The following is a 13,583-nucleotide window of genomic DNA, read 5'->3' on the forward strand; positions in this document are numbered from 1 at the left end:
ATCAGATCAATCAAAATATTTACCTCAATTACACAAGTATATTTTGTCGTTTCAGTTTGACCCGTTATTTTGTGTACAGTATGAAAATATATATACGTGCATTTGAAAAAGCATTTTTCAGTATTTAGATTTTATCTTCATCTGTATTTTATCCCTCACAAGCAGAATATTGAATTTCTGTTGTCCGTCTCTCTGAGGTATGAAGTCTTGAATCATATGGGAAACAGATGTAAAACGCGTTGGAGAAAACGTGTTAAAACCTGTGACTGCAGAGACGATCTATCCGGTTCAGCGCAAGTAAACGAGATACAAAAGTTTTGTTTTCAAAAGTGCTGAGACGAACAGATTCATCCGGACTTCTGTTTTAAGAGACTGTGACATTTAAGATATTAAAGTTATCGGTATTCCATGAAGTTATTATTTGAAAAACCACATGTTGGGCTGAAAGATGACCAGCGGGTACATTTAGTTTAGAGACCAAGTAACGAATAAATAAAGATTCACAAATCAGTCTCGTTAAGTAAAAATTTTTTAACTTTAATGAGGTGAAAGTCATTTTCAGAAATCGAGAAAAAACAAGATCCTCAATGCCGTCACAGCTTCAAACTGGGTACCTTTCAGTTAGTCCTAAAACAGATCTGATGGGTACAAACTTAAAAAAAAAGACGGGGATGGATACAGTGAGGGGAGGGGTGGGAGGGATAGGACGGGGGGGTGGGGGGGGGGGGGGGGGCGCGAGTAGTCATGGCTTTGTGGTTTAGAATCGGCCTGAACGCTCTCTGTCTCTGGAGCGGCGTCTCTCGTGGTCACGTCCGCCTCCTCGGCCTCTGTCCCTCGAGCGAGATCGCCTCTCTCTCGATCGAGACCGAGACCTGTGGCGGCTGCAGAAGTGAGGAAGGAGAGGAGGGGTTATGAATTCATTTTCAAACAACCGCAGAAAGGCTAAGACTTCACGAATTGAAAAGCAGCGAGACGTGCGTACCCCTTCCTACGACGGCCGTAGAGCTCTCTCCTCAGCTCGCGGGAGATGGGCTTCAGATGCATGAAGTTACAGAAGCCACCACGAGTGCACTCCCTGTGGAGACGGCAGCTCAAAGCAGTTAGAAATGCAGGCAGCGTGAAAGAAGTCTTAGATCTGACAAAACTCAAGTTTCACACAGCAGAAACGTTTTAGATGTGCCGACGTGGAAAAGTAACTGTTACCGCCAGAAACTTTGAACAACAGCTGTAGGTTGGAACCTGGAAATCACTTAAAGATATGATGAAGTGTATTTATTCCACAATAGAAATAGTCCGTCTGGACTTTTGTAGTGAGTCTGTGCACAGAGGATAATAAAGAAAATACAATGCAAGTTTTACTCCTGGAGTCCGGATAATATAATAACTTTTTTTTTTGTCTTTTATTACACTGATAAAGACATGTAAACTTTTAAGGAAATATTAACGATATACGATGAAAAACAGGATAAGAAGGTGTTTTTTTTCAGGGTTCAACTGATGTATTTTAAAAGTGTTTTACGTGAATTCAAGTTCACAAAACTGGTAGAATTTGCTTAAGTTCATGATAACAGCGACACGACTAGGATGCCGACTTTTTTTTTTCATTACTCCAATCGTCATTTAAACGAAGCGTATTTAGACTGTTTACATAGAAAACCAGCGAAGAAAAAAAACTGTAGACCAGGAGGCTGAATTAACTGATATGAATGCTCTGTGATGTGGCTATCCTGAGCAGGATATTGTGGTAAAAAAAAAAAAAAGGCCTTTTAATCTGAGTGAGACCCGTTTCCTGGGTAGGTAAAGTTAAATACTTCCGTATCCCATCATGCAGCACTCACCCCATTTCATACTGGCGACAGCAGGCTTCTCTAAAGTCCGTGACGGGAGAGAGCTCAGCATGGATGGGCTGTCCATTAAACCATCGATTATTCAGGTCTATCACGGCCTTCTCAGCATCCTCTTCATAGCGGAACTACGAAGGACAATCAAGAAACACACGGGGAGTCTTTAAAAAGAAAACTCACAGCATTACATTGAAGATATGTGGCTTTGGGCCCGACACTCACCTTCACATACACATTTCCTACTAGGTGGTCCCCGAGGTTGTCACATACGTTCATTTCCTCCACCTCGCCATACTTTTCTTCCATCTCTGTGAAGACCTCCTGCGAGAATGTGAGCGGAAAAATCAAGTGTGACGTTGGATACTCGAGCGAGTTCATTAAAGGAAGAGTTCTACATTTGGGGAAATACGCTTATTAGCTTTCTAGTGGAAATTAGAGGAGTATTGACACTGTTCTTGAGTCTCTTGAGTTCTTGAGTTAGCTTAGCATGGACACAATCTGAATAGCAGCACCACTAAAGCTCACTCGATAATATTTTTTGTTTGTTTAATTCAAACAAACACAATAATTCACGGTTCAACTGGAGGTGTTGCACCACACTATCGATAATTAATCTGGATTCATGAATCCTTATCATTATCGCAAGAGTATTTAAAAGAATGAATTAAACTACCAGATTATTGTTGCAAACAGCTACGTAGTTTTAGTTGGGTTTTTTTTTAGGAAGGAAACAAAGAGGTTTTAGAAAAACACATCAATGCCAGAGTGGCGTGTTCTTCTGTTTTGAAGCTGAGCTGCACTACATGAAAAAAAAATCTGCAAAGAGACACAAGTTACCTCAAAAAACTCGTCATAGTGCTCCTGCATCTCCATGTCACTGATGGCACCTGGTGGTTGTAAGAAAGAATAATTAAACATAAATATAATTTGTCACCTGGGCAACAAATTCTTTTCCATAAATTCGTGGATAAATGAACGATCGACTCTTTTGTATTTTACGTTGCATGAGCAGCACTTTCACCTGTTTAAATTCAAATGTGTGTCTACTGGCACTTTTCTTTCGACCTTCCCGGTAAAACCGGTGTAGGCTGTTACTCCGTCACTTCAGATTCGGTGTCCTTGCAGATGTTGGACTTGTGGCAGTGCATTAATACATCGGACTCACTGGCTGTGCAATGTAGCTATAAGCATGTCGTTGTTGGACTATTTCGGTCTCCACTTCCGTTATCTTCGCTGTACCGTTTTCAAATTCCCCGTCGCAGCAGGAAACGTGAACAACCTCAGAGCAGCGAACTTTTCACTTAAACTGGTATCTTTTGACAAATATTTGGATCAAACAACAACAACGCAGACCCGCTTGCGTTCTTTTCTGTCTTCTGTGGGGATTCAGCCGTTTTAATGGCACGTACAAATGTTTCCCCCAAACAAGCCACCGGTCGTTAATTTGCAAGGTCGGCATCGCTGCATCCTCGGCGTAGCACCACGCAATACGATTGTGACTGGTTTAAAGAAATACAAAACAAGCCAGAGTTTTGTATTCCCTTTTTCCAGATTGATATACGCGTGCAGCCAGACCGTTCTTTAGTGCAGCGGAGACCGGTTTAGCAAGTCCAGGCTATGTATTATTTAACAACTTGTTCTAACGGTCGTCAAGACAATGTGGCATTGTCTCCGACATCAAACGCGAACTGAGGAGTCGCACACCCTCGTCACTGGTTCTTCACTTACAGGTTAGGCCATCAGCAGACTGCGCACTGTTCTGAGGGTTCCGGTAAATGTTCAGCAGGGCAATCGTCTGAAACACAAAAGTTTAGATGATTAAGGCTGGATAGCAAACTAAAATGTGTCCAACAGCAGAGCATAGGAAACTGTCAAATGCCAACAATTAAAACTGTAAGCACAATAAATTATATCATTCAGATATCAAATGCAACCACTGAACCAATCAGACACGCCGATATCCTCCGAATAGTCGAAGGCCTTCTGTCATCATTCCTTAACTACCGATAATTCAATTCTGTTACGGAGCAGCATCCCCTCTCCACCGCGCTGTTGTTAAATATTGTTTATCTCACCCGTTTGAATACAAAACTTATCTTAACCTCACTCACAGATATTACATCTTAATTTGCAAAGGTATTGTTTTCGTATAAGTACCAAAAACCTGGACATTAAAACCAACCAATGCCTCATTACAGTTTTGATTGCTTAATATACTTAAACTCATTTAAGCAAATGTGTATTAATCACACTAGTCTATGCAACAACATTTTACAAGCAAATTAAACCAGTTAATTTCATTACTGCGCATGTTAGCAGCACATAACACGCGTACATTTTGTTGAAGAGGAATTTATCATTATAATTGTTCATTCAGGAGTAAATACGAGAGATGAAATCAAAGGACGGTGATCTTACCTGGCTAAATGTTGGCTTGTTGTGTAATCTGGAGCAGCGGTCGCCATGTCGGCAGGCACCAATTTTAAAATAAAAAGAACAGTTGACCCTGCGAAAGAACAGACAAAAAAAAAAAAAGAGGATGAGATGCGGTTAACATAAAACCATAAAAAAAAAAATCCCCTCGACATTTTCATTATGTTCAAACGAAGACTGAGATCAGCAACGATCTCAAATCAAGCCAAATATTTCTCTACGCAGACACACAAGTTACGACTAAAACAACCCGTTTCAAATATCCCCCTCTGGTATCGTTTTCAGTCTTTTCATATAAACTTACACATAAAATATGCAACATAAAATTAAACATCGGTGTTACTAGTTTATCTATTACACTCGAATTGTCCTCAGATTAATGAAGAAATATCTTCCAAGATGCGCAAATAATCTAAAGAAATCACAAATATTGATCAAACCAGCTCCATCTACACACATCTGTCATTTCACCAGATTAAATATGGCTCTTAATTTAATTTTAAATTGACAAATAACAAGATGCGGTGATCTTATTTTACTCCTGTTGTGATAAGAGCCTCTTTAAAATGCACTTATTTCCACAGAGCTGGAAATTGAACCTCAGGTCGTTTATTGTTTTGAGTTGTGTCCTGAAAACAAGATGTCTCGTCACGTTTATGATGTTGGTCACTTCCTCTTCGATCCCACTCATCTTCTCTTTCGGTTTTTTTTTTAAAGAAACATTGAGTGCAATAGATTGAATTAGTACGAAGAGAAAAGTGTTTCCAAGATTTTATTTTATTTTTTTAAATTTTATCTATTTATTTAGCGGCTCGTAACACTTAAAAGAGGAGGAGTTGAGGGTTTAGGGGGCCAGTTCACTTGTTTAATGGAGGTTTTGCGTGTCTGTCCATTGAAACAAAGACATGTGTGGGTTTCGGGATAGCACTCGCTAAAGCTAACTCGCACTGCTACGCAGCGTAGCATTTCACTCAAGTTGAATTAGCGGTCTGTTGTTGTTTTGTTTTTTAAAATACTACAAAATAAATCGTAATGACTTATTTCTCGAGCCATCCTTTAACGCTGGCCAGCTTCTCTCCCCTCCTCCGCCCCCCCCCCCCTCCCCTCCCAGATGTTGCAAGCAGCTAACCGCTAACTTAGCAGTCGCGGCGCGGTATTTTTTAATGACGCTAGTTAGCATGCTAAGCGCTAGCGGCTAAACGTTACCGGCTGTAAAAAAAATAAAAAAATAAAATAAACCTTCGCTGCTACTCAAAGATATATTTCAAGGAAATCAACGCGGGGAGGGGAAAAAAAAAAGTGCCTAATAATTGAGTAAGTTAACATTAACTACTTACTTATCTTTCTCTGTCCCAAAAATGGATGCCAGGTACTCTGCCATCTTGGCTCGCCTGTGTTCAACCAGGCAGCATCAACAGCTACACTTCCGGGACAACTCCTTCACAATAAAAGCATAATCTTCTTCAAATCTACTTCTACTATCATACTTTTGTGTAAAACCTTCACAATAAAAAAAAAATACCCTTTGATAGTTTAGTAGACGCAACTGCGTAATGACTATATTATTATTAAATAAATTATATTAAAAAAAATATATATATATATATGTTGTGCAATGTATAGCACGTTGTTTCTAATAGGTGTTGATCCAGTGTTATTCTTTTAAGTCATGGTTCTGTACTTGTTTGTGGTGCGCATGAGTCAAAATACACTTCTGCCACTGCTGTAGAGGAAAAGTCTCCAACTAAACTCGAGTGAAAGTACAGGCCCTCAAAAATAGCCAAACCTTGAGGTGTTTTTTTTTGTTTTTTTAAACTACCTTGGACACTGTACTACTTTTAATTAATATTAAAGTATTTACGGTACAATTAATCTATACAAAAAAAAAAATATCGTCTTTTATGTGCAGACTCTAAAGATAGATTGTAAAAAAATAAATTTTTAATTTATCTTTCTTTTGTCTTTAATTTGAGGGACACCCAAAATGGAAACGGGCAATTCCCCTTCTGTAGGGGTCGTGTGGTTTCCCCGCTTTCACATTGTACATACAGTACGATTATTTGTTCTAGATGTACTACATGACAGTTATACGTGAACAAATGGCTGTTTGTTTTCATGTGACTGGACAGATGTGAAATAATCGAATTATTAATCTATGCCCTTCAAAATAAAATACAGAAATACCACTAACTGTTAGTATATCATCCTTAAATACCTGTGAAAAAGTTGTGTAAACCATGCAGGAAATGATTGACCACACGTCTGCCTTTTACCTGTATATAAATTGCAGGTCACCTATAGATAGGCTACATATGTAAAAATATGCATCACCATTTTCCTTGTAAAATATTGATTGTACCAATTTGCTTTAGTTCCAAATCATCTTTCACTACATTTACATACCGTTTATTTTACTGTTTAATGTTCAATGCTATAAATTCTGATGATGACTACGGAGCAACAGTTAAACAGACATGAAAATGAGACATGCAAAGCCCGAGTTAGACCCTTTGACAAAAAAAACTAAAAAAAAAAGATGCAAACAAGATCATTTTGGGTTTTATTAAAAATACATTTATTTTGTCGCACCGCTGCACATAAAACGTTATCCAACACATGTATTACTGCAAACCAAAGCTGGATGATGAACTAGACAAAAAGAGGAAGCCTTTGCACACAACTCATTTTTTGTCCCCAGGAACCTTATGAAATATTTAAAATATTCACAGATGGTCATATTTGATATTTACTCATTCATATGGCCTTTCTTTTTTTTTTTTTTTAGCCTTCAGCAAACATGAGGACTTTCAAAATAAAAAATAAAAAAAAAATCACTGAAGGGGATGATATGATGAAAACACAGCATAATAATTACTTGATAGGATTTATGGCAACGTTTTTGACATTACGAGTACAGTAGTTACAATAGGCACAACATAAAATAAACACAGCGCCTAAAAATCGACATATTCAACAGTAAATACTGATCCAAAAAAAAAAAATCTTCCCAATACAATATACACAAGCATTTACTGTGCACGTTCACTTTGCATTGGAGTAGAGCTCGCTTTTACTTTTACTGGTTTGGTTTAGTACTTTCAAATAAGAAAACGACCTGAATACTTCTTGCACCGCTGCATTGAGCTATTAAGTAGTTTTTTGTGTGTGTGTGTGTGCAGATGTTAACTCCAGTTGCCAGTTAGTCCCCGCCCCTCCTCAACACGGCGTAGTTGGCCAAAAACTTGCATGATACGACTCGACTGTGTTAAAAAAATAATAATAATAATAATAATTTCTACATCTTTGGACGTCTGAAATTTTTCAAGAGGTATGATTTTTTTTTTTTCAGGTGTTAAAAAAAAAAAAAAGGACAATTACGGTTTTTATATAAATTAAAAAAAAAAAAAAAAAAAAAGGAGGTCCGGTTTGGTTTTGTCGTGCTCGCGCTCTTCCCGCTATTTTGTCGCTTTGGTTTATAAAAAAAAAAAAAAAAAAAAAAAAAGAAGCTAAGCTAACCAGCTAGCTGTTGTTGATTCCTAGTCCGCTCGGTGGGAAAGAGGCCGCCCACCTTCAAAGCCAGAGAAACACACACACACACTCACGGTCGTAGCCCGACGTCCAACAACGAGCTAAAGCTAATGCTGCCGCTGTAAAAAAAAAAAAAAAAGCTAAAAAAAAAACCATATATATAGAAATATAGATATATATATAGAGAGAGAGAAAATAACGTTAGTTAGTTGTTAGCCTCGGGTGCTAACGGGGAAGCTAAAGCCGCCTGATCGTCGTCGTTCTGCTCCAAACAACAACAGTACGTAAACAACAAAAAAAAAAACGGCTTTTTTTTTTTTTTCTTTCTTTTAAGAGATCTTAATTTCCTCGTGTTTATTCGACGGTTGTTGTTGTTGTTTTTTCCTCCTCCTCCTCTTCTTTTTTTTTTTAAAAAAAGAAACCAGCGGAGTTTTGTGTCGCTGCTCTCGGAAGTCTTGTAACGCTTCTCAAACCTTTAGCCAGGATTTCCGGCTCCTTTTCCCATTTGCCCCTTTACGCTGTTTTGTTTCCGTTTATTCTATTTCCGTTTCAAAAGTTTTCTACGCGCCGAGCTAAAGTGTAGTTTATCGAAGATTTGTTGAAGTCACGAAGCGGGGTGGTTTTTTTCTGTTTTAAGGATATTTTAACAGTTGTTTTAGCACGCGGTGGTAGAGGGGGAGGGGGGGGAAGGGGAAGCCTCGCCTCGCCTCGCCCCGCGCGGCTATATTGAAGCTAACTTCGGCCCGCTTTTGCTGGAGCTACACGTGTCGCCGACATGTGCAAATCTTTTCGTTTTTAGTGTTTGTTTTTTAAACGTGTTTGTTTTTTTTGTGTGTGTAACTAATGGCCTACTATTTTGGCCTCAGCCTCGTCCTCGAGTTGGCTAACGTTAGCAGTCCCAGACGGCCCGATAAGCGGTCGAGGCTGAGAGGCCTTTATAGTAAAAAAAAAAATTTTTTTTAAAAACTGCTGTTTATACTCACATTTTTAGACCGTTTTAAATACCGCAGTCAAAATGTACTTTAATTCTGTTTTTTTTTTTTTAAATTCTTTTCCACTTTTATACTACTAGTCCCTGTATTTACAGATTAGTATCTTTAAAAAATAAAAGTGTTTCTGTGCTGTTGTGAAATTGTGCTGTGGTTTTATTTTTATAGCATTTAAAAGAAAGAAAAAGGATTGGTCTCAATGACTAGTTTACTGTTTTATCAATTAATCAGCAGAAAATTACTTTTGTAAGTAATTTTTCAAGGAAAAGGGCATTTGATGGGTCCAGGTTCTCTTTGGTGGTATTTTAATTGAAATGGTTTTGATCTTGGACTGTTGGTTGGCCAATTATTTACATACATATACTGTATGTACACATTAACATACTTTTGGATTTATAACTAGTAAAATAAAAGCTAAAGCCAGTATCTTCTTTTGTCTCACTGTTGTATTTTGATCTCAAATTCAACAGATCTTTATTTTTTTTTTAAACTTTTTTCTTAGTTTTGTTTTGTTACATTACATATCTTTTAGTCTGTTGTTGAATATGACCATTATTTGTTATCATTTGGGCTCTCGAAATAGTGAATCTTGCCCGTCTCAATTTTGTAGACCCCAACGATACCTTTTTAAAGTAACTTGGATTTATCTGAAAATCTAAAATATTTGATTTACAATATAAAACATAAAAGTTCAGAAAATACTCACGTTTTAAAGTCATGAACTCCAAAGTGTTTGGCGGTTTTGCTTCATAAGCGACTTGAATGGTCAGTTAAAGGGTGTTAATTTGAATATGCTGTAAGCCATTGTTGAGGGTGGTTTGGATTGTGTTAAGATTTAAAGTACTGAACAAAAATATCTAGTTATATTGGCATTGTGATTGTTCCATTTATTTTATGTGTTTGATCCTGTTGATCTTTTTTTTTTTTTTTATTGACTATCTGTAATTTGAATGACAATAATGCTTCTCTTTTATTACTTCCCTAAAGTTTGGCTGCCTCCAAACAGAATGTCTAAAAGTGAGACTGAAGAGATGATAGAGATCGAGATCGATGAAAGGGAGAAACAAGCATGCCTGGAGGAAGGGTGAGCAAGATGATAAATAATTAATTTAAATAGCAAATCCTTGCACATGCAGAAATGACCCTGTTAAAGTTCTCACTTGTATCTTCTTTGACTTGTAGTGTTGAGGAGCAGACCATCACTGCATCCGATTTGATTCAGCAAGATATCGACATCAATGAGCCAATTGGCAACTTGAAAAAGCTTTTGGAGCCTCGTATCCAAATCTCACTGGACGCATATGACATCTGCTTACAAGACATTCAGGTAATGGTTCACAAAAATGAAAATATCTTCATGATGGGATAGTTTTGATAGTTGTTGTTTTTTTGCTACGTCTCCCTCCTTACCTGTAATTCATCTTATTTGTCCTATTTTTCTTTTCAGCTCCATCCTGATCACAGCCTCTTTGATCAGGGAGTAAAGACAGATGGCACAGTCCAGCTCAGCCTGCAGATTATAACCAAACCAGGTGCCAATCTAACCAGAAATTGTGATATATTTCATATTCTTAAAATATAAGTGAATAAACGGTCTTCTTTTTTTCTTGTGTGTGTGTGTCCTAAAAACCCAATCATCCATGTGATTTATTCTTTCATCGTTTTTCTTTTGATTAGGAGAGGAGAAGCTGAACATTTTGGAAATTGTGAAGCCGGTGGAAACGGTAGAAGTGGTGATTGATCCAGATGCAGCAGGGGATGAGGGTACTCTGGTGGAGGATGGGCAGCTCATTGCTGTAGAGCGGTCTGGTCTGTCCGATGAGACGTCGGAGCAGGTTACACGTTGGGCCGCAGCCCTCGAAGGCTACCGCAAAGAGCAGGTCCGCCTGGGCATCCCGTACGGTGAGCAGCACTTTCATTAAACACGTCTCTGGCGGACAAACGAACCACAATGTGGTGAAAAATACACGTGGTTGTTACACAAGCTTCTCCCTCTCTCCTCAGACCCTTTACTTTGGACAGCTGATCAGGTGATCCACTGGGCTGTGTGGGTAATGAAGGAGTTCAACATTGATGAGATGGAAATAGGCAGCATTCACATCCAAGGTCGGGACCTCTGTGCTTTCAGCCAAGACGAGTTCCTTCAGAAGGTGCCCAATGGAGAGATACTGTGGAGCCACTTGGAGCTCCTGCGCAAATGTAAGTCGGAGAAATTTCAGTCTGTACACACTGCTGATGAATGACGGCGTGTTTTTAGAAGTAAACGAAGGAAAATTAAGGCGAAAGTTGTATCCTGTTTGTTTCATACAGAATCTAAATCACAATTACAATCTTTGTTTTCATTTCAGATGTGTTGGCCAGCCAGGACCAGTCTGGAGGGGACGCTACCGTCACTATTGATCAACGTGAGTGTTGGAGTGAAAAAGTCTTTTAGCGCTACTAAACCCTCCGAGACTCTCGGCAATGAAGCAGATGTGGCCACTCGTGAGTTGTTCAGGGTATCTTGTCTGACAAGACACGACACAGCGAACCCTTTTAACCTTTTACTTCAACTCTTCCATCATACGGAGCGGCTCTACTCGCAGCAAAGCAGACAAACTCCCACCTATTTAACAGGAAATATAATGAAGTCAGATCTTGGACACTGGCAGTTGAAAATCCTCCTCTAAGATTTCTGTGTGTCTCTCCAGCCGTACAGATAATTCCAGCTCAAGTGAACACACCCACTGCTATAAAAGTATTGAAGCAAAGCCGCGGCCCCAGAACGCCCCGTATTTCAGGAGGAGAGGAGCGCAGCTCGCCTGGCAACCGCACAGGTAACGCACTGCAGACTCCCCGAAGACACAAATGTTTCATTATTCCTACTGTTAATCAGCTCCCCAGCTGCCACTGTAGAATTGTGGTGCATTGTTTATTGACTGCATTTGCAAATATAATTTTTGGGGAATTAAATTTTTATTGGTACACTGACTTTCCTGTCTACCCGGTGTGCCAGGTAACAATGGTCAGATCCAGTTGTGGCAGTTCCTGCTGGAGCTGCTGACAGACAAGGACGCGAGAGACTGCATCTCCTGGGTGGGCGAGGAGGGAGAGTTCAAACTCAACCAGCCCGAGCTCGTGGCTCAGAAGTGGGGCCAGCGCAAGAACAAGCCCACCATGAACTATGAAAAGCTGAGCCGCGCCCTCAGGTTCGCTCCCTCTGTTTATTTCTCTAAAAGGGTACTTTATTTAATATTGGTACATGAACACAAATAACAATGTCCAGTTGAGCTGGAGGAAATACAGAAACCTGGTGTGCACTATGTAGGCTAGTTAAAGCTCATCAGCATTTCTATGTTTACAAAAATGGATCTGTGGAGGAATGGGTAGACTGATGGGCTAACTGCACTGAAGAAAGGATTTTTTTTTTTAATTTTTTTTTTTGTGGTAGTGGATCCAAACAAAAGATTTCTCACGTGCGTTGAGTTAGACTTTTTCAGAATAGAACTCAGCAACCTGTGAAATCAATCTGGGTTTCTTAGACTTCGACTTTATTAATCCCACAGTGGGGAAATTTAGTCGTCACAGCAGCATAGAAACACAAAAAAAAGGTGCACACGATAAGAAAAAACATTTACGAATACGTATACATAACATAAGATAGATAAAAGGAATTATTTTAGGGCAATAAATAAATACACACACACAGACTATATACACAAAAATAAATAAATACAGCTTGGGATGAATGGAAAGTGTCAGGCGCTATGAAATGAACAGTGCAACGTTATTTTACGGTTGTGTTGAATAGTCTGACAGCCGTTGGAACAAACAAAGCGAATGTGTTTGCATGGAGCATGTTTCAGGACTTCGTCCCTACTAGGGGTCAATATCCGACATTTCACCATAATCCACATTTCCTTTCAGCCTCCCCTTGTCGGTAAAGACACTTTCAAAACTGCAGTTTGTAACAAGTCTGAAGCCCAGCCCGAGTTGTTGTTGATGATGTGGTTTTGTTTTATCACGACTTGAGTTTCTTATTCTCACGCAGGTATTACTACGACGGGGACATGATCAGCAAGGTGCAGGGAAAGCGCTTTGTCTACAAGTTTGTGTGCGACCTGAGAACTCTGATTGGCTACAGTGCGGCTGATCTCAACAACCTGGTGACCGAGTGCGAGCAGAAGAAACTGGCTCGCATGCAGATACACGGCCTCGGGCAGCCCATCACTACAGTGACCCTGGCCACCACGACACTAGACAAGGACAGCTGAAGGAGACGGCATTACAGTGCCGTCCAGCTGCCGCAGACAGTGTGCTCTCCACCGCTGATGGGAAATCAAGAGTCAATGGGACACAGAGATATAACGCTGATCCCTGATCAGCGTGGATTAACAACTTTGTTATTGTCTTTACAGTTTGATTCAAGTTAGACGGAAGCAGGTAAAGTTTTTTTTTTTAGCTTTTCTTTAACTCTAACCAAGAGAAGCGTGTTCAGGATGGAGGGGGGAGAGAATGTCTCTGTGGTTACTGATTGTTGTGTGCATGTGGCTGAATGCTTGAGTGTGACTGAAAACCCAGTTCAGAGCTTTGTATCGTGTTCCCTGTCTGTAGTTTAGGACCATTTCCACTGTATATACCGGTACTTCATGTTTTTGATAGCCACATGGGCAAGTGTATTTTCATATTTTCCATTTATAGAGGATCTGTTTTGTATTTTATTTAGTGTTTGTTCCCTGGATTGCTGGACCCTTTCTGTCCACTAGGGGGAATAAAGTGGCACGCATTTTTCTTAACAGCTGTGTGTGAA

At 39.5% G+C, this 13,583-nt stretch overlaps 2 protein-coding genes across 2 annotated transcripts; one reads left to right on the forward strand and one right to left on the reverse strand.

Moving 5' to 3' along the window:
• Positions 1-516: 516 nt before the first annotated feature.
• On the reverse strand, positions 517-5,700 carry u2af1 (U2 small nuclear RNA auxiliary factor 1). Its single transcript, XM_069154062.1, has 8 exons — positions 5,615-5,700; positions 4,263-4,350; positions 3,573-3,639; positions 2,682-2,731; positions 2,067-2,165; positions 1,839-1,972; positions 983-1,075; positions 517-881 (listed from the first exon to the last, which is right to left on the reverse strand). The coding sequence occupies exons 1-8, from the start codon at positions 5,656-5,658 to the stop codon at positions 758-760; spliced, it is 699 nt and encodes a 232-aa protein (XP_069010163.1). The 5' UTR covers positions 5,659-5,700; the 3' UTR covers positions 517-757.
• A 2,081-nt stretch (positions 5,701-7,781) lies between these two features.
• Positions 7,782-13,571, forward strand: gabpa (GA binding protein transcription factor subunit alpha). Its single transcript, XM_069154065.1, has 10 exons — positions 7,782-8,085; positions 9,782-9,878; positions 9,977-10,121; positions 10,242-10,326; positions 10,472-10,696; positions 10,799-10,993; positions 11,143-11,199; positions 11,485-11,610; positions 11,790-11,982; positions 12,825-13,571. The coding sequence occupies exons 2-10, from the start codon at positions 9,802-9,804 to the stop codon at positions 13,045-13,047; spliced, it is 1,326 nt and encodes a 441-aa protein (XP_069010166.1). The 5' UTR covers positions 7,782-8,085; positions 9,782-9,801; the 3' UTR covers positions 13,048-13,571.
• The last annotated feature ends 12 nt before the right edge of the window (positions 13,572-13,583 follow it).

Source organism: Embiotoca jacksoni, unplaced genomic scaffold, assembly GCF_022577435.1.
Source record: "Embiotoca jacksoni isolate LCO1_2020_lvr unplaced genomic scaffold, fEmbJac1.0.p SCAF_2, whole genome shotgun sequence".
In the NCBI taxonomy this organism is placed as follows: domain Eukaryota; kingdom Metazoa; phylum Chordata; class Actinopteri; family Embiotocidae; genus Embiotoca; species Embiotoca jacksoni.

Bases quoted from the DNA above. Each gene is read 5' to 3' on its own strand.
- u2af1 (XM_069154062.1), bottom strand. From the start codon at position 5,658: ATGGCAGAGTACCTGGCATCCATTTTTGGGACAGAGAAAGATAA. The intron at 2,732-3,572 runs GTAAGTGAAGAA...TACAACCACCAG, and splicing joins GTCTGCTGATGGCCTAACCT to GTGCCATCAGTGACATGGAG. The intron at 1,973-2,066 runs GTGAGTGTCGGG...TGTCCTTCGTAG, and splicing joins TAGGAAATGTGTATGTGAAG to TTCCGCTATGAAGAGGATGC.
- gabpa (XM_069154065.1), top strand. From the start codon at position 9,802: ATGTCTAAAAGTGAGACTGAAGAGATGATAGAGATCGAGATCGATGAA. The intron at 10,327-10,471 runs GTGCCAATCTAA...TCTTTTGATTAG, and splicing joins GCAGATTATAACCAAACCAG to GAGAGGAGAAGCTGAACATT. The intron at 11,200-11,484 runs GTGAGTGTTGGA...GTGTCTCTCCAG, and splicing joins TACCGTCACTATTGATCAAC to CCGTACAGATAATTCCAGCT.